The 19,376-nt window shown below is 41.3% G+C and overlaps 1 protein-coding gene across 1 annotated transcript in view; it reads right to left on the reverse strand.

Moving 5' to 3' along the window:
• The window catches only part of LGR4 (leucine rich repeat containing G protein-coupled receptor 4), a 94,974-nt gene extending 76,344 nt beyond the window's left edge, over window positions 1-18,630 (reverse strand). Inside the window, exon 1 of the mRNA XM_028514630.2 lies at window positions 18,198-18,630. Coding sequence (XP_028370431.1) covers window positions 18,198-18,382 — 185 coding nt within the window. The 5' untranslated portion in view covers window positions 18,383-18,630. The remainder of the gene's footprint in view (window positions 1-18,197) is intronic.
• Between the last annotated feature and the right edge of the window lie 746 nt (window positions 18,631-19,376).

Raw genomic sequence — 19,376 nt, forward strand, 5'->3', positions numbered from 1 at the left:
TCAAATAATACAACAAAAAATACACACCATAATAAATTCTGGTGGTTTTCCTTTTTTTTTTTCCATAGAAGTATGCGAGGGGAAAGAGGAAACTCACCTACTTGACAATATTTCACTATCGTAAGTCAACTAGGCTATAGTAATACAGTCAAACTTTTTCAAGAGTCTTATATCCCCATCCAAGAAGAAGTGGTGCCCAGCATCTTAAAACAGTCCAGATATTAACTGGCTGTCTATAAATAATTGATGCCTACTTAAATATAGCTTAAATATAAGTTGATGCCTACTTAAATGTTTTAATCCTTAAAACATCCCTGAAAGTTTAAAAATATTGAATTTTTTATAGGCGTGATTCTCAAGAATATTTAAAACATGCAATACCTGACTATTTTTAGTCAGGGTCACAGACCTCTTTCCCCTTAGATTATTTGGTGTGCTGCAGAATTTTAGAAATTAGTTTATATGTGCCATGAAATGAAAAAGGTTGAAAGTCATTGTATTATAGTATCAGTATAATTAAATAACAAATCTATTTCAATCATTGTGTGAAGTTTTAAAAATATTTATGGGCAAAATTCTGTTGCCTGACATGCTACTTATGGAAATCTAACAGCAAATGTCTGCACTATGCTGAATATTTTTAACTTTAAGAATACTCCCGGAAATAGGCTACAGGAGGGCTTCTGCTGTTTCTGTTCTACTTCCCAGCCAATCCTGTAACAAGTGAACTGCTTGATTACCTGCCTCTCTTCAGTCAGTGGCCATTCTGTTTAGCTTTATGTGAGCAAAGTGAGCTGGTTCCTCTAAAAAACTAATAATCTACTGCAAAATGTCTTATAAGCACAAAAATTGAAGGTGGAACTGGCTACATAAAGCACCTCCTTTAAAAACATTTTTAAATTAGTATGATAAATGTGATATTGTGCTTTCTAACACAGTGTATCTGTACCCCAAACAACAGAGTGGCATGCAAGTACTTTTATTGTAGAATACCCAATTTCCCTATGATGCCATTGTTCTTCTAGACTTCTCTGGGGCCAATGGGGCAGTTACTGTTGTTTAAAGAAATAGGAAGAGACAAAATTTTGAAGCTGGGTGAAAGAGGATGCAGGAGTAAAGCTCTAAAACTATGTTGCCAAAAAAAAAAGTGATATTAAACAAACCTTCTAAATTGTCTATAGAGACGTGGGCATATTATTCTACTTGACACAAAGCCCTAGGTAGAATTAGTACCTTCAGTTCCTCCTGGGAGAAAACATATTTTTGATAACACAAACATCCATGTTGAAATGGAATAATTCCCCATAATGCTGCTGTGAAATTTAAAAAGGAAACACGCACATGAAAAAAATTGCTCTCATCTCCATTCCTTGCTTCAGGGACCTAGAAGCAACTACAACTATAGTAAAAACTGAACAAAACTGACATCTCTCTGCTGTCACCGCATAAACCTCTCAACTGCACCCAGCAAGCCTGATCCTCAGCATTGACAGTGACACATTACGTAACGCTCTCTTCTAGACAACGGTGACTGCATGTGACTGCCTAAAAATGTGTATTTCTTAAAAATACTGAAGTTTAAGAGCCTCACCTTATTTCAGAAGTTGGCATAATTTTTCACTTAACAATAAGAAAATGTTCAATTGAAAGAGACCAGAAGAGAAGTATTTAGTTCCGTTAAGTCGTGAACTTTTTCTTTCTGCAACTTCAGACAAACGCACCACACCACCACTCTAATGAGGAACATCCACCGGTCACATCACTCAAGCACTGAGGCCTCAGTCACCATGTCAAAGGTATAAATTATGGCCCAAAGACAGCTCCAGGCACTGCTGAGCTTGGATTTGCTTACTGAGCAACCATGTTGTTCCAAACAAACTAAACGCTTAAGAGGCTAAAGGGCAGTGGAGGCAATTATTGGAAGGAAATTTCTCACTAGGCCAGAAAGGAATAATTAAGTCTTTGCCTGCTAAATCACATTACTGGGGTTAACAATGAAGTAATCAAGTGTAAATGGTAATAAAGCCCATCTATAGGACTCATGAAAAGAAATTAAGGTTGTGGGTAATGTAGACTATTGTTACTTAAATACCACAAAAATTAGTCCCCAAAACTTCATTCATTTATCCTCTCTTTACACAAATGTGTGTGCTCTTTGTGGGAGGCAAGAAATTGGTTAATCCAGCAATTAAGGCAAATATACTGAATCATCACAAGTAAAACACCACTCAGCTACTAACTCACAGGCAGAGATCCAACAGCATTCCCCATACTGCTCAGGCTGTACCGAGCCCTCACTAACAAAATACCTCCATAATATCTCCATAGGAGATGCACAGGACTTTTACTCAAATATACGGCTAAAACCATTTAAATGATAAACCCAATGCAAGCTTTATATATAGCACCTTCTATGTGCAGGACATAGAAGAGAATTTGCACACACACACACACACACACACACACAGAGCTGTGGGGGATCTGGGGTGGTAAACTGGGGAGAAAGATGGAGGAGACCCACGTAATCTCCCAACAACTGCTCAATAGCAATGAAAACCGGTAATTCTCTAAGGGGTCCAAATAAGGTTGACCTGAGAGCTAAAAGGTCTAGATTCAGACCTTGGCTCTGTAACCTCAGGTGATATGATAACCTCACCTCACAGACTCAGTTTCTTCGTTTTACTTGAGGAGTGAGGCCAAGACTAAGATTTCTCAAGACTCTAAACTGACCTGATCTATCTATTATTGTTAAAATAATTTAAGACTCACCAGAAGTTACAAAAATAAATAGTTCATAGAGTCCCTATGTATCCCCCCTTCACCCAGCTGTTCCCAATGGCAACATCTTACATAACCACCACACATTAGAAAATTTATGTATTCACTAAACCACAGACCCTACTCATGTCCCACTAGTTTTTCTATGCACTCATTTTTTTAAGCACATGTATGGACTTATGTAATAACCAGTACAATCATGATAAGAAACTACTTCGTCACTACAAAAAGACCCTGGACATGTTACTCTGCTTAAAACAAAGCCCTGGGTGGAATTAAAACTTTCAATTCCTCCTGGCAGAAGGCTCTAGATGCAACTGCACCTGCAATATAAACTAAACAAAATACAACAAGGACACCCTGCCTCCTGCTTACCATCATTTTACAGTCACCCTGTCCTCCCATCTCTAACTCTAGCAACCACTGACCTGTTCTCTATCACTACACTTTTGTCATTACTAGCACGTGCTAAATGGAATCATACTGCATATAAAACCTCTTGACTCTGGCTTTTCCACTCAGCATAATACGCTTGCAATGGACCCACATTGTTGCCTGTACCAATAGTTTGTTCTCTTATTGCTGTGCACTACTCCACTGTGTTGATGTACCAGTTTGTTATGGCACGTTGATTGTATTCTTTTTATGTTTCAGTTATGTCACCATTATGGCGTGGGGAGAAACTTTTTAAACCTTGTTTTGCCATTGCTTAAGATGAATTCATATTCCAATAGATATTGACTGATAATCTTAATCAGTAATTATCTTAATCACTTCACTCAAGCCTTCCCTGAATACCCTGCTTAAATAATGAGCCCCCTTCATCCTGCTTTATTTTCCTTGATACTACTTAACATCACCTGACCTTATATTTTTATTGTGTTTATTTTTTTTTATTGTCTACCAGCACACCTACCCCACTCCATGCCAGGTAAGGTACACATCAGGGCAGGGATGCTGTCAGATATCATTAGTATCTGTGTCCCCAGCACTGACAGCAGTACTTAATACATAAAGCACTTAATAAACATATGTTGAACAAATTAGTTTAAGTACTGACATTATTTCAATAACTAATTATTACTTTAAAGTTGAAAGATTATTGATTCCATGAGCCACTATACAAATATTAGTAGCTCTCAAAACATAGTTTGAACTGGTCAAATTATTTGCATGAAAACTTTTTATTCACCCCTACAAATTAACTACTTCCTACAATTTCAATAAAGTATAGACCCATGAAAGACTGGTCAAAGGCACAGGAGAAGAGCCAGAAATGTTACCATCTGACAAGCAACCGAAGTCAAAAGTCTTATTAAGTGTTAAAGGGTTTACATAACAAAAGAAAAGACCATCAATTCAGATAATGAGCTTCCTTCTGCTTTGTTTTGTTTTTAGTGCACTCTGGAGGGCTGCCTATGGTTCTGGGCAAGTCGTACAACTACATACAACTGTTTTTGTTCCCTGTTGAGTGGAGAGTTTCACCAAATCAACTGCTTTCCACTGCTTCTTAAAAGAAGTAGACAGAGAAAGAAGGGAAGGTCTGAAAGATACTAGCAAGACTTTGGTGTTATGACATAGGTAACTGAAAGGTTTAGCAAACAATGAACAGATAGATAGCAGGTCTATAAACATGTAAATGCAAATACATGTCCTTTGGGAAATGCACTTTTTGTTTCCCCCATGGAAAGTCCTCGCCTTTCCAATGAGTGGTCCATAACACTCTCAGAGTGTTATGACCACTGCACCAGATGACCTTGAAGATTTAAGAGTCCAAATTTACATTCTAAGTTAAGAACACTTCAAAACAGATATAACCTCTCCAAAACTAATTCCTCACCTATAAAATGAGCAGTTCATGATATCAATGACATGCAACACAGATGAATAGCTACCTCTAGAGGCAGCACTGAAAGGACACTGTCATACAACCCACTCGACCCAATAACCCTGGTCTGAAAAACCAAGATTCATCACCCCACCTCCACATTTCATTTATTACCTGTGTGTCCTCATCACCTGTGGTTTCTCCCTCTCTAAAATGGAGAAAATAAACTAACAGCATGTACTTTAGAGAGATAATGCATATGAAGCACTTCTCATACTGCCTGGTACTCAATAACACGTATTATAATTAGCATCTGAGTTAATAACAAAATGATGCTGCTGGTTTATCTGAATGGCATAAAGAAGCTCCTCATAACAAAGAATGCAACGTAAGCGAAATGAAGAAGCCAAAAATGCTTCCAGGAGAAGATAACCTTTAAGTCACCCAGTAAATGACTATCCAGGATGGGGCTGACTGTCACCAGTGCATTCAAAACCAAAACTGTGGCCACAGATTCAATCATGAACAGACCTGCCGCTAAAGGAAGGAACACATAGACCCAAGCAGGAACCCATCTAGCCTGTAAAACATTAACAGTTTAATAAACATCAGCGCACACAATCAACACAGTGTTCAAATCAACTGAAGAGTACCAACTGAATTAATACCAAGTTGACCAAATGAAATGCCTTGGGAAGAAAAAAAGGCTCATGGGTGATTCACTTTTAAGCTGACTTCCCTATAAAAACATCTTCAACAGGAGAGGCAGGAAATTCCAGTGAGCGAAAGGGAGCAGCTATATGGAAACCATCACACTTTGCTTTTTCATTTACTTCAGGGTTTGGGTTTAAAGAAGCATATTCAGGAATCTCCTTAAGAAACAGAAAGGTGAGTATGCGAACAGATCTGATCCCCACACACCATCTACATGAATTCCGTGAAAGAAAGAAAAAGCAAGCCAAGATGCACACGACTGGTATTTTCCTTGCACAGAAAAACGCTATTAACATAGAAAATGATATGAAAGATTTTAAACAGGGATGTACAAAAGGCAAAGACTCTACTTTTAAAATTCTGCTATGAACAAAAGATAATTTTACGTGGTGAGCAGATTTTTACATATAGGTTACTCCCCAGTCAAATCAGTCTCTGAAGGTTATATGCATACGTGTGTGTGCTTCTTCAGGAAGTTTTATTTTCAGTTCTGTTTTTCCCCTGTAATAACCTGTAGCCTCTCACCATGTCATTCCTCATGTTACCTTTTGCTCGTCTGATGAACTCTGTCAACTATCCAAGCAAACTACAAACAAACTGAACTCGTGAGTCTGACAGACCAACAACCACCCACTAACTGTGGGACCACTGAGCAAGTTACCTAAGCCTTTCGAATTTCAGTTTGCTCACCTATAAAATGAGAACCATGCCAGGAACCTAGACGGTTCCTGGTGGAAATTGGTGTTAAAACATGTAACATACCTAATACACAAGTAGGCCTAGCAATTTCTCACCAAATTTCCATTTTTATGAATCAGATTTCCCAAACATGGTTACACTGCTAGTTTAGTTTTTTCATTGCAAGCAAAATGCTCCACATCTACAGAAGTCATTGGAGGTGCCATAGCAATGGCAGGATATCAAAAAGGGGGCTAAGAATTCTACTTTTTAAAAGTACAGACATTTAAACAAAATCAGTTTTCACAGCTTTTGCTAATACTAGATATGTACCATGCTAACAGTATATTGAGGCTCTAATTAGTGATCAGACCTTTATCTCTAAGACATTAAAATCTAAACAAATACTTCCTTATTAACCTATACTTATTAGCATACGACACAGGAATTTCCCTCCTAGGTATTTACACAAGTAAAATGAAAACCTACACTCATACAAAAACCTCTATGTGAAGATTTGTACTGGCTTTATCTGTAATTACCCAAAACTGGAAACAAGGCAAATGTCTCTCAACTAGGGAATGGGCAGATTGTGGCACACTCATATAATGAAATGCCCTTCAGCGATAAAAGTGAGTATTTTATATTGACACATATGCAACATCATGGTAGATTCTTCAACACGTACGTAGGAAAAGCCAGGCACAATACTACATTGTTTTGTTCCATTTACAGAGCATTCTGGTAAATGCAAAACAATATACAGTGAGAAACCCAAAGGCAGAAAATAGATCATCAGTTGCTAGGGGTGGTAAAACGGGTTGAGTACAAAGAACACAGGGAGTGACGGAAATATTCTAGGATCAGGGGTGTCCAACCCACAGCCTGTGGGCCATATGCAGCCCAGGATGGCTATGAATGCAGCCCAACACAAAATCCTAAATTTATTTAAAACATTATGAGATCTTTTTTTGTTTTCATTAGTGTTTATGTATTTAATGTGTGGCCCAAGACAACTCTCCTTCCAGAGTGGCCCAGAAACGCCAAAAGGTTGGACACCCCTGTTTGACAGTGGTGGTGATTATATTACTATGTACATTTCAAAATTCACAGAACTATGTACTAAGACTAAGAGGTTTGTGGGAGTTTTCCTTATAACTTCATAGTTATAAAGATCAGTTAAGTCGTCAGTTAAGGAAAGAAGATGGCACATCTAAGATTAAACTAACTGATTTAAGATGAAAGTATGGGAGTATGAAAAGAAAGAGGGAACCTCAAATAGACTCATTTATGAAGAACCATAAAACCTAAACTTTTAAAAATGTAACTTTCCAAGAGCCAACAAATTTGAAGAAAATCTATTATTATCAAGTACTACAAAAGGAATTTTGTGAAAAAATTGAAAAAATGTGAAAGGCGGTCATTTCTAGTGGCACACTGTTTTATAGTAATGTGTAGTAATATATGAAGAACCATCAAAAATACTTTCCAGATGAGGTACATATATACATTTAAATATTTGGCTATATCTGGTATAAAACAGGAGCTTACTTCCTTTTAGATAAATCATCAACTCCTGTCAAAACCAGCCCGCACAACTAGGAAACAATGAAACCAGAAATTCAGGCTGGGGTAACTTGAGGGTTAGAAAGGACCCCGATGAAATGTATGTCATTCTTCTGCCAAAGTCATGAATCTTTTCATCTTTGGATGTCGTGGGGTTTTTTTTTTTCCCCTCCTTCCATAATATCACCTCAGCCAGGGTGGTGCCAGGGGCAAATTCTTTTAACACAGAAGACGACCTGAGAATGACAGCAACTGATGGACCACTCTCTTACACATTCCTGGTCTTCTCAGTGTCACACCTGCTCACAAGCCTCCACACCATGGGTTCAGATGCCACAAAGCCAAGCCGTTAATGCTCACTGAACTGAAACCAAGTCCCCAAGTAGAAGGCCGGTTCTGGGCAACCAAAACCTTTAGAGGTCAATGCGGCAGTGCTCAGCCAGCATGAGAAAGATCCATCGATCTCCTTCTGTGAACTGACAAGAGACACATAAAGGCAAACAGTCCTCAAGGCATGTTCTGCATTCTGCATTCCTAACTTGTACATCCATCTAACACACACCACATATCCAACCTGGGAAAATAGCACCCAAATGTCACGCACACACACCTATACATATGCATAGACTCACTGCCTTTGGGGAAATATATAATTGAGCAGAATCCCCACCATGGAAGCAGGTCACACAGACTTAATTCAATCTAGTATTAGAAACTCATTTATCAGGAGCACAGATCCCTCCTCCACAGAATGTAATGGAGCTTTGGAAAATACAGTTTGATTGCTAACAGCAGAGCCTGTGGTTAGTGCACAGACTTGCCAACCTTCCATAAAGTATGAAGCCTTCTGCTGCATGCCCTCCCAGCCTCAGACAGTCTGCAAAGGACAGGAATGAAATATTCCATATGTTTTCTTTGTCGGTGACATGGCTATTGAAAGCAAGGCCACGGTAGTCTCCCTGCTGAGGGACTGGGTCAAGCTATTCATGTGTAACCGGGCAGATGTCAAGATGGTAATGGGAAAAACATCTCAAACTTTTTTTTTTTTAAAGAAAAAGACCCAGGGTAGAAAATGCACAACTGTATTTGAACCACTCGGCCAATCTAAATAGGTTGTGAGCGCTGTTGCATACATTAGCTGCTGCTCTGGCTTTATAATTCACTTTCCAATCAGGTCTGATTCAAAACCCAGAAGAGGTTTTAAAGTTTCAGAGGAAGATTTAACTGTGTTTAACCTGAATGCCATATAACTTTTTAGAAACACAAAAGATTTTAAAGGAAGGATTTTAGTTCTAAAATTACTTTTAAGGTAATAAGCTTGTCTTGATCCACAAAGCACAAGCATTAGTTTCAAATGTTCAAAAAAAAAAAAAAAAAAAAAAAGAATACATAGGCAGCCAATAATTGATAAAGTACCATTTTTGAAGTACTTTTTAAAAAGTTCTCTCGGATCTGTACATTTCTAGGAACAAAGTGACGTAAAGAAACGAGCACAGTTAAACTGCCGATCCTGAGGAAACCTCAGCCGTTGCCAACATGAAAGTGGCCTGAGAGCCTGTAGGGAGCCCTCATTGGCATGAGGGTTCCCTAAGAATTAGAGCATTTAATGGGAATCCTCAGTCTTCCAAAGTGTGCAAGCAGAAAATTAGTATCTAAAGATCACATTAGCACTGTCTCGGGTCCTTTGCCCTTCTGATGTGAGAAGAAACTCACAGAAGAAACTGTTTCCCTGTTGGGACATCACCTGGCTCCTTGACCAGCCACCTCAGGAAAGCAGCGCCAAGTAACCGAGAAAAAAAAATACGATGTCCTCTGAGCTCCCTCCTCCAGAGAAACTCCACCTCTCCACCATCAGGCTTTCTGGTTAGAAGGGGAGTCATACCACCTATGAGACAGTATCTTGATTGATAAAAACCTATGTGCTAGTCTTTCTCCACCAGGATCTTCCTGGGTTTCTAAATGAAAAATCTGCCAGAGGAGTAACCTCTTTTTCATTAACGTACTGGCTGACCTGTGCCATTTACAACAGGATTCGAACCTGATCCACATTCAAAAAAACAGAGAAATAGGGTTTAGAATTTTAAGTCACAAGATGGAAATATACACATCCAACTGCTTAGTCACTCCCAAAAGAAACAAAACAATTGGGTACTCACTGTCACTCAAAGAGATCATGCTTTAGAGTTTCCTACATGGGACCCTTGAAGGTAAAATCAAGCTGTCTTTTCACAGATGGGAAAGCCAGTGCTTAAGGGGTTTAGTAAAATGCCCAAGCTCACAGATTTAGGGGCTCAGGGGTCTTCATTCCTTGTGTCACACTCTCAAAAACAAAACCATTTCTGAAGGCCTGTTCACAAAAATATGCCTATAAAAAGAAAACTGGAGCGTGGACAGTGACATAAATAGCTGGATGACATGACCATGGACTCAAAATGACCTTGGAGAGAACAGAAGGCCAACAAGGAAATTTTTCTGTATTACAAAGATAGAAAAATAATTAAGATGTTTAAAAACCTAATCAAGATGAGATGAATTAGTAGAAGCAGCCCAGGAGGGATAAAAACTGGTATTAAGATAAACTACCAAATACAGTTAGTAAACCCATCAGGTGTTATTTTTTAAAGCATGCTAAAATATTTGAGGTATATTAAATTTATTTAATATTCCCTTCTTAACTCTGATCAAGTTATATGAGAATTCTGTATATGCTTCAATTGATGTGAGATATGAAGTGCTTGAAGAGGACCCAAGGGGCAATTATCATATTCAGAAAATGCAAAGATCAGGCCCTGGACAGGTAGCTCAGTTGGTTAGAGCACTGCCCTGATACACCACAGTTGTGGGTTCAATCCCCAGTCAGGGCACAAACGAGGATCAACCAATGAATGCATAAATAAGTGGAACAACAAAATGATGTCTCTCTCTCTCTCTCATACACACACACCCCTCCTCTCTAAAATCAATTTTATAAAAAGAAAGAAAATGCAAATACCAGATTTAGTGTTTAAAGCAGAAGCACACATGAACAGTCTTCAAGAACATTAAGAAGCCTAAATGTTAGTCACCATTATTTGCTTTCTCTCCCACCACTCCAGCAAAGAGCTGATAGACTTTAGAATACTGAATTTCCAAGGTGTCCAGTTATTCAAGACATAGTGCTCTCCTTCTCTGGAGAATTCTTGTGCAAGAAAGCAGCCTTCTGAGAGGGATCACACACAGGGGAAGGGCGACAATTCAGAACAGAGTGGCAACCATCGGTCTTCTCTTTCCTGAGAAAATCTAGGCCACCAAGCCTTTCACACATTACCCACACATTTTTTTTCTGAGAGTCTCTAAGCATGAAGCTTGCCCCTTAGCTAAGAAAATGGAAAAATCAGGAAGTTAATCAACACCCCAAACCAATGAGTTTGAGAAAAGGCTTGGAAGCATACCTCCTGTCCTGCACCTTTGAAACCAGAAACGTGAAGAGAGGGAGAATTCGTAACATCCATCTACCTTCCTAGGAAAACAGCTCTAATCCAGCTGCTCAGGGGAGTTTCAATGTCACCACTTGGACTAAGTTACTCCACCGTCTCTACTAGGAGCTACAGTGAGAACTTCACAGCCTGAGGGGAAGGGAGAAGTGAGACCAGAAGGGATTCCAGGCGCATTCCCTGGCCCTGCCTAGCACAGCTCCAACGAAAGGCGCCATCTCCCTGCCAATTTCTGTCACTCTTCCTAGGAGGGGAAATTTCCCCAAATAAAACTTTAAAAATATACTGGAATGGGGAAAATCTAACTGGGAATTTTTCTGGATAGCAAGTTCTAAAATCTGACTTAAATATCAGAAATATTTTGTTGATAGAGTGCACTGAGATTTCATTCTTTCAGTGGTCAATGTTATATTTAAAATTGTTTCTAAAAAATGGCTACATGCCCTGGCTGGCATAGCTCAGTGGATTGAGCGTGCGCTGCGAACCAAAGTGTCGCAGGTTCAATTCCCAGTCAGGGCACAAGCCTGGGTTGCAGGCCATGGCCCCCTGCAACCACACATCGATGTTTCTCTCTCTCTCTTTCTCCTTCCCTTCCCTCTCTAAAAGTAAATAAATAAAATCTTTAAAAAAAAGTGTTAAAAAATGGCTACATTCTTCTAGTGTAAAAATAGAGAAGAAAAACACTAGCTAAAGGGGATTACATATAAGCTTTACTTACATTGGCTCAGAATGCTGAAATACAAATTAAATATGAAGGATAAAGTCTCAATAAATATATCTTGAGATGTATCAGACATGTTTCCTCTACACATGTCACTAGCACAGACAACAGGCCAGCCTGGGATCTAAACGTATACCCATTCTTGGCCCAGCTGCCTCCCAAAATATCTATGGTTTACATTTCCTTACAAGGATATTCTTATATTCCAATGGACCAACATGTTGCCACAGGGAATTGGTCCAATGCTTTCTCCATAAGACCTTTTATTACAGAAGAGCTAGGAGAACTATAAAAATATATATTTAAAATATATTAATTTCCTGGACTATTAGAAGGGCATTCCTGAATTTTAACCGCTTGCATCTAAAATAGGAAATGCATAATGTCAAATTTTGCTCCTGTGCTTTTTTGACAATTAAAATATGTAGTGGTATCAAAACATGCTTTACAGACTAAAAACAACCACCTCAAACATTCAGTTTTAAGTGCTTGTACATGACACAGAATACTTCAGGATGCTTTAAGAATCTTACTAAAAACAGTCTCAGTCATATACATAGTTTAATAACAACTACTTGTCTATAGTGGGTGAATCAAGAGTACATACTACTATATAATTCCATCTTGCCATTTAAGGTGGGTATCTGAGTACTAACTTGCTAATGTCTTTAGAAAGTTGTAAAGTTACTGAATGTATATGAACTACAAAGTCATGATCTGTTTCCTGCCAGGATTGATTTCTAAACTCAGTTTTGAACTTACCCAACTTCAGACAATAGAGCTGATACCTCACCTACAGTTTAACCATCAAGCACTCTCTCACACTCACACACACACACACACACACACACACACACGTCAAGAAAGGCAGACAAATTAGCCTTTGTGTAAGAGTACTGATTTGCTAAATGCCCTAGATCTTTCTTTTTTACTGAAAGAATTTTAAAATAGAGGATTTTATTATCCTCAATGAAGCCTTTTAAAAAAACTACACTTCACTGAACACAGCTGGGGGAAAAAGGGAAAAAGTTATCCGTGGTTCTTTTAAGTATAGGAAAACAAGCTTTATCACTGCCAAAAAACATGAAGGCTGAGGGAGGCAGTTAAAGAGCAAGCTGTATAACGTATTCTGGAGCCAAAACCCTGAGATCTAGTTTTGAAAATTAAAAGAGGTAAGCTGTCTTATTCAAAACTCTGTTAAGTTATATTAGTTTCCAGAGTGAAGCACACACTTGGCAGGGTTTAACTTTTAATCCAGGACTGACCATACCAATGGATCCTGTGCTTTATGTAACTTTATATATTTTTTACAGAGAAAAAGTAAGGGACAGTCTTAGAAAAATGTCAGTAAGTCACTGCAGGATTCTTAAAATTTTGCCTTCCATTCTACACAGATTCAGAGAATCTGAAAGCAGTGACAAACATCAGCCATCATCTACTCCAATATCCACTATTTACTGGTAAGAAAATGAAAATACAAGGATAGGCACAACCAAAGAGTTCAGAAACCAAAATCCAGACTTGCAGGCTGTCAGTACTTTAAACTATTTAAAGATGACTAAAATAAGAATTTGAAAGATAGACTAACAGAGGCCAAGAAAATGCCTAAACTTGCCTGGACCCACCTACGAGTACAGAACTTTGATCTTCCCTAAGAGATTAAGTTGTCAATGTTACCTTACAACTCTAATGTTAAGAGCCAAGTGCCTGGACAATAAATGCTTATGATACCATAACCGTCTTTAGCATTTAGTTCAACTGAAAATCGTAAAATATCAGTGGTGATCGCAAGCCTTAAGGAGCCCAGAATGAGAGAATTACTGGTTCCAATCCTAGGAATTGCTCAGACCACACCCAGCACATTGTTGCCTTGTGAGGCAGTGAGTTCCCCATTCAGTGGAAATATTTCTCCAATAGAGTTGGGCAACTGGAGTTTTCTTGGTGGATGAGAGTCCGTGATTTAAGCACACTTATACTTAACAGAGCAAATCCTAGAAATGTATTTTAAAAATCAAATTAAATAGAAATAGAACTCTTGGCAATAAGAGCTGTTTACTTTCTTGTTTTAAGGTAAAGAAACTAAGGTCCTGAAGGGTTAAATATGTGACACTCTCCAGGTGACTCCACATTCCCCGCAGAATGCCCTTTCCTCTCTTGTAGTTAAACGGAACCCAGGAGTTTGTGAAGTGCAGGATCTAAAGATGTTCATACTGTACACACATTGGCCTTGTTTAGAACCAAGTTCACGTCTATATAATACAAATATATCTCTAGAAAGACACACCACACAAACTAACAATGACATTTACAGATAGTAATACAGGAATCAGGAAATATCAAAACTCTACCATTAAAAAAGGTATAAACATTTCATCACTGACTACTGACCTGCCAGGGAATGCACCAGACATTGGAGGAAACATTAGAAAATATTTCTTTTTGTTTTTATTGATTTTATTATTAAGAAAAGTCTAAATGATACTATTAAAAGAAGAGAGGTGTTTAGGGTAGGAAAAAAATAAAACCTTAGTAAAGAATCTCAGATGATGCTTCCAAAGGGAGAAAAAAAACCCAACAGATTATTTTTAAAAATACTTCAAAGTCCCTCAGGTAACCATCAATTTTATATAGAAAGCTCAATAACCTGCCCGTGTACAGGATATTCACATTGTGAAGGTTAAAGAGATTATGACTAATTATATGGAAGTGAGGACATTGAGTAACTTTTTGTACATTATCCAAATTACTGAAACAGGGTGATTTTATTTTCCAAGTGTTAAGCCATACCCACAGGAAACAAGCAGGGCTATTCTACCCTAGAAAAGCGCCTTAGCTAGTCATGCATTCTGCAACAAGTCTCCATGGCAAACTTCCTAACACACACTTCTAAACACAAAGAACTCCTCCTCCAAGTGAGTGGTAATAAATGGGCTTCTGCAACTTCAACTAGAATTATATCCTGCTCCTCCTGGGATCTTTTCATGAGAGGATCAGAACATGATCCTCACCTTGCCATCCTAAAATTGTGCAAGAATTATACAATCACAGAACTTCTGGAAGCTACCAGCAGCCTTAGATATAATCTAGTGAATCCAATTACTTCATTTTTCAGATGAGGAAATTGTGACACACACACAAAGTAGAATGACTTGCCCAAGGCCACACAATTACTTAGTGGCAAGGTCCAGACAACGATCAAGGGCTCAGACGCACCACCATCGCCATGAAGCCACAGAAACAGCCTTTATAATCTTAAAACCGTGTGCCAAACATAATCTAGGACATGGAGACTTGTGCTCCAGGTTTACAGCTCTCAAACTTTGTGGCATGACACACATACCAGAGGACAACCGTGCACTAACCTCCCTACCATCCTTGTGACTTCATCAATTTCTCCCCTAGTCAAGAATCTTGGAATATAGGTGATTAAGAGTGACTTTATTACCTTAATACAGGAATAACTTTCAATCCTTTTGACAAAATAAACTTTGAAATTTTAATACTAGTACGAGTACTTCCTTTAAAACACTTTAGGGTGAACTGTGACAAGCCAGTGCATTGTGACACAGGGTTGAGAAATGCTGCTGCAAAACATAAATAATCACTACAGGTGCAGAAAACGGTGTGAACACGGGAATCCCATCAACAATCCTGGGGATTACTACTGACTCTGCCCCCAGCCTCAGATAAAGCCCCTTTCAGCAGGAAACAAACACTGTTAGACTGAACAAGTCTAAACGAGCCTGAAGGAGAAGCAGCAAGTATCCTCTCTCTGGGGCCTTCTCAGACCTGGACAAAGACTAAGTGGTGAGAAGGCTGAATTGGCAAATGCGTGTGGGAATGGCGTTGTAATTCCAATTCCTGGTTCTGCCCCTCGGCATGGCCTTCAGTCCTTATTTACCCACTGCAACATTTTTTAATGCCTCCCATGGACCAGGCTCTGTCAGTTCTGAGGCCTTCAAGTGGGATGCACACACCCCTGAGATAGGTGAAGGCACAACACTACTGAGGAATGAGAAGAGAATAAAAGAACTTTGGTTAATAATTACAGTCTCATCTCTTTAATTTCCATTCTTGTATTTGTAATTTTGTATGTAACACAATTGGTCTTGATGAACATGCTCCAGAAATTAGGAGTCTGTGAACTGAAGTTTGGGAACCATAAATCTGGTCCCTTGTTGTATAACTGAAACTCACTAAAGCTGTGGTGGGAAGCGTTATCTGGAAAGAGACCTCAGATGAGCCCAAGGTGTCCTGTAAGATGCAGTGGAGCATGCAGACCCACAGTACCTGCCCCCCACAACTTGGCTTTTGAAAATCACTGGGCTAGCTCTTTTCCCCAAATGGAAACACACTGCCCTTGAAATGCCCTTTAGATAGGGTGGTCATATACTATATATTTTTGACGATGAAATGAAGAGTATTAGGGTGACATAAGGATGTCAAGGTGGAAGAATATATAACATACTTGCCCACTCACCACTTGTAGCTCAGAAAGTGCTGTGATGATGATAGTTTAGGCAATCTAATCTGGACTGGTGCCAGTTACTTTTCTGTTTCCCAAGCCATGAACAATACATTTTCTAATGCTTAAGACTGAGAATACAGCATTTCACTACTTTCAATGAATTCTAAAGGAAGATGCCTGACGCTCTACAGAGAGGAGTGTGCTCTCATAAAAACTTGATATTTCTTTGTGGTTTTAGGTACTAATGTAAAATAGCCCTTTTTCTTATAGGGCAAGCCTACTCATTAAACTCGAGGAATCTGCTAAACAAGGTCTTTACAATGATCAAAACAGTAAAATTATGCTTTTCTATTACAGAGAGGCTCCAGGGAGGTTTCAGGTAAAAGGTAGCTCTCCTGATTCAATTTCCTAAAAGTTTCAAGTAGACCTAGGGGGAAAAAACAGCCTGCTCCTCTCTACTCAGGTCTTCTTTCCCTCACTTCCCCTTATTTCCACTACAACTTTCCCACTTAGTGTGCCTTTGTGGGCAAACTGTTCATTACAAATGAACCTTTTTCAGTGTAAAGGTAAATTTCACCATACTGAAAGGAAATGTCTTGAAATACATAACTAACATCTGAGACTGGGGGGGTGGGCCTGAGAAAGGGACTGGAGGCCAAAAGTACCAGACAGGTTCCGAGGCAATAAACCCATACTAGAGGGCACGTAGAACACGTCCCGCTACCCACCTGGAAATACAACACCGCTCGGGCCTGCAGAGAAAGGATTTCTTCACCAGGTCTGTTATTCCTTTAAAACTGTCTATTCCTAAGAGGTCCCTTTCAGTAGCTATAAGGTAAAAGGAAATTCCCTCTATGCAAGGGCCTCTCAGAATCCCTTTCTCTCTCAGTTTTTTCACTGCTCTAGATTTAATCACTCAGCTGGTCACGCAACACAAGAACAAGAGCATACAGCATGCCTTGCACTCAATTACCTTACTCTTTCTCTATTGGTGGCATTTGCCAATGCCACCTCCAAGACAGATTTCAGATACTTCTTTTCTGAAGGGCATGTCTAAAGCTCTCGGGTCCCCGTCTGAGGAGGGAGCATTTTAAGTCAGAACCATTTGAATGTTTTCCCACCGCAGGCAGCCCTAAAGGAAAGTTCTGCTGGTCACGGTACAGCAGAAAACTGCTGCCTACCTTTCCAATTGGGCAGAACATAGGCTCTGCAACTTTTTCTTCCAACATCCTGTCCTTCAGGTTAGAATTCCTTCTTGAAAACGTCTTGCTGGGTAAGACGAGTATTTTCACCAAGAGAAACCTGCAATTTCCCCCTCCTCCTCCCTCATTTTGGCCTGGTTTCCCTGCCCACTCCAGAGCCCTGGCGTTTGTTGGGGAGTCCAGAGTGGAACTAGATCGAGGTGCCAGGTCGCTCTACCTGGGATAGGGTCAAGCTGGAAGGAGGTTCGCCCTCAGGTACAGGTGTTTCTTCTCCCCACATGCTGGAACCCAGGAGGCTCCAGGTGCTTCCCCAAGAAACATGCCTGCGTCTGAAGACTTAGGCCAAGTCCTAGGCACCCTTACCCCGCCGACTGCAAACCTCTTGCCAGCTGAGCAGGGGCCCGCGTGAAATGGGAAGGTCGAGCAAAAAGGGTGCCAGGGGCAAACGTTTCCAGATTTCTCCCTCCTCCTTGGCCCCAGATACCCAGACACACCTGGTGGAGGAGGGCGGGGGGTGACTGTGCCCGAAAAGTCTTTAAAAAGAGCTACCTCCGGCTCGGACACAGACTGGCCAACTATGGAAAGCCCGCGGCGCCGGAGTTGGTGCCAAGCACCCACACACACAGGTGACCGGCGCCCCCTCCCTCCTCGAGACAGGAGGGTAGGGTGGGCTGACCACTGACTCCGCCCCCCCCCACCGACCCCCAATCCTCCTTCCTCCGATCCCGCTTCCCCCCGCGCCCCGTCCGCCCCCGCCTCCCACACTCACAGCGCTAGGGTGAAGGCGCTGAGCCCCTCGGGCACGGACGTCAGCCCCTTCCCGGAGCAGTCCACCCGACGGTCGCCGTCGCAGCTGCAGGGCGCCGCGCAGAGAGGCGGCGCCGCGCCGCTGGGCTCGGTGGAGCAGCGCAGCCCCAGGGCGAGGAAGCACAGCAACCTCAGCGGGCCCGGCATTGCTGCGGCAGCCTCCTGAACCGGCCTCTCCCGCGGCGCCGCTCGCTCCGCGCGCCTCCGCTGCCCTCCGACGCCCCCCGCCGCCCCGGGGCGGCCGGCCTGAGGGTTCGAGCCGCTGCTTTCCTGTCTCGGCGGTCGCGGGGACTCGGCCCCTTCAACAGTCTGAGGCAACAGCGCAGGGACGCAGCGCTCCGGAGTTTCGCCCTTCCCGCTGCTCCATGGAAGCGCAGAGGCAGCCCTGCCGCTCCGATGGCTCAGGCCAGCCGGCTGGGCCGGGCGCAGCTGCGGAAACCGCGCTCTGCCATCGCACCCGCCTCCCAGTCCCCGGCCTTTCGCCGCAGCTGCTTTTCAAGGTTGCGGAGCGCAGCCTTCAGCCATGCCGGTCCCTCGCCCCAGCCCCCGCCCGGCTCTCGCACAAACACCCGGGATCTTTCTCGCTCGCTCGCCGCCGAGGCTCAATCTCCTCCCGTCCTTTTCCCTTCTAGGGTTGCACGCTCGGGTTCCCAAGCCCCCAGCCGCTGGGTTATGCAAATCACTTAGGTACATGCAAAACTAACCCTTCTCCCGGAGCGCCATTGGCCGGGGGAGGTCTCGAGCTCATTACTATGCAAGAAGTGTATCCGTCATTGGTCAAGAGCGGGACCAGAGGGGCGTGTTTATTGGGCCTGAGTGACAAGGTTGTGGTGGTGGTGGTTCAAGGCAAAAATCCCTGACTTGGCTCTATTTGTGTGGCAGGTTGTGGGTTGAAGGTGGAAGGATCTAAAGACGTGAAGTCTGGTTTTTCCCTCCCCCATCCGTCGTCTTCCCTCTGCAGAAATTGGATCTCCTAAATTGGATGACCTGAAAAAATAGAACTTGCCTCCAGCATTCAGTTAAGTTTCAAATGACTCTCCACTGTTAAGCGGGCGAGGACTTTGGGAACTATGCAAATAGAAAAAAAAAAGATTTTGAAGAGGAGAGAAAAAGTCTCCTTTATTCTGACGTAAATATTTGG

The sequence above is a fragment of the Phyllostomus discolor genome, chromosome 6, assembly GCF_004126475.2.
Source record: "Phyllostomus discolor isolate MPI-MPIP mPhyDis1 chromosome 6, mPhyDis1.pri.v3, whole genome shotgun sequence".
Taxonomy (NCBI): domain Eukaryota; kingdom Metazoa; phylum Chordata; class Mammalia; order Chiroptera; family Phyllostomidae; genus Phyllostomus; species Phyllostomus discolor.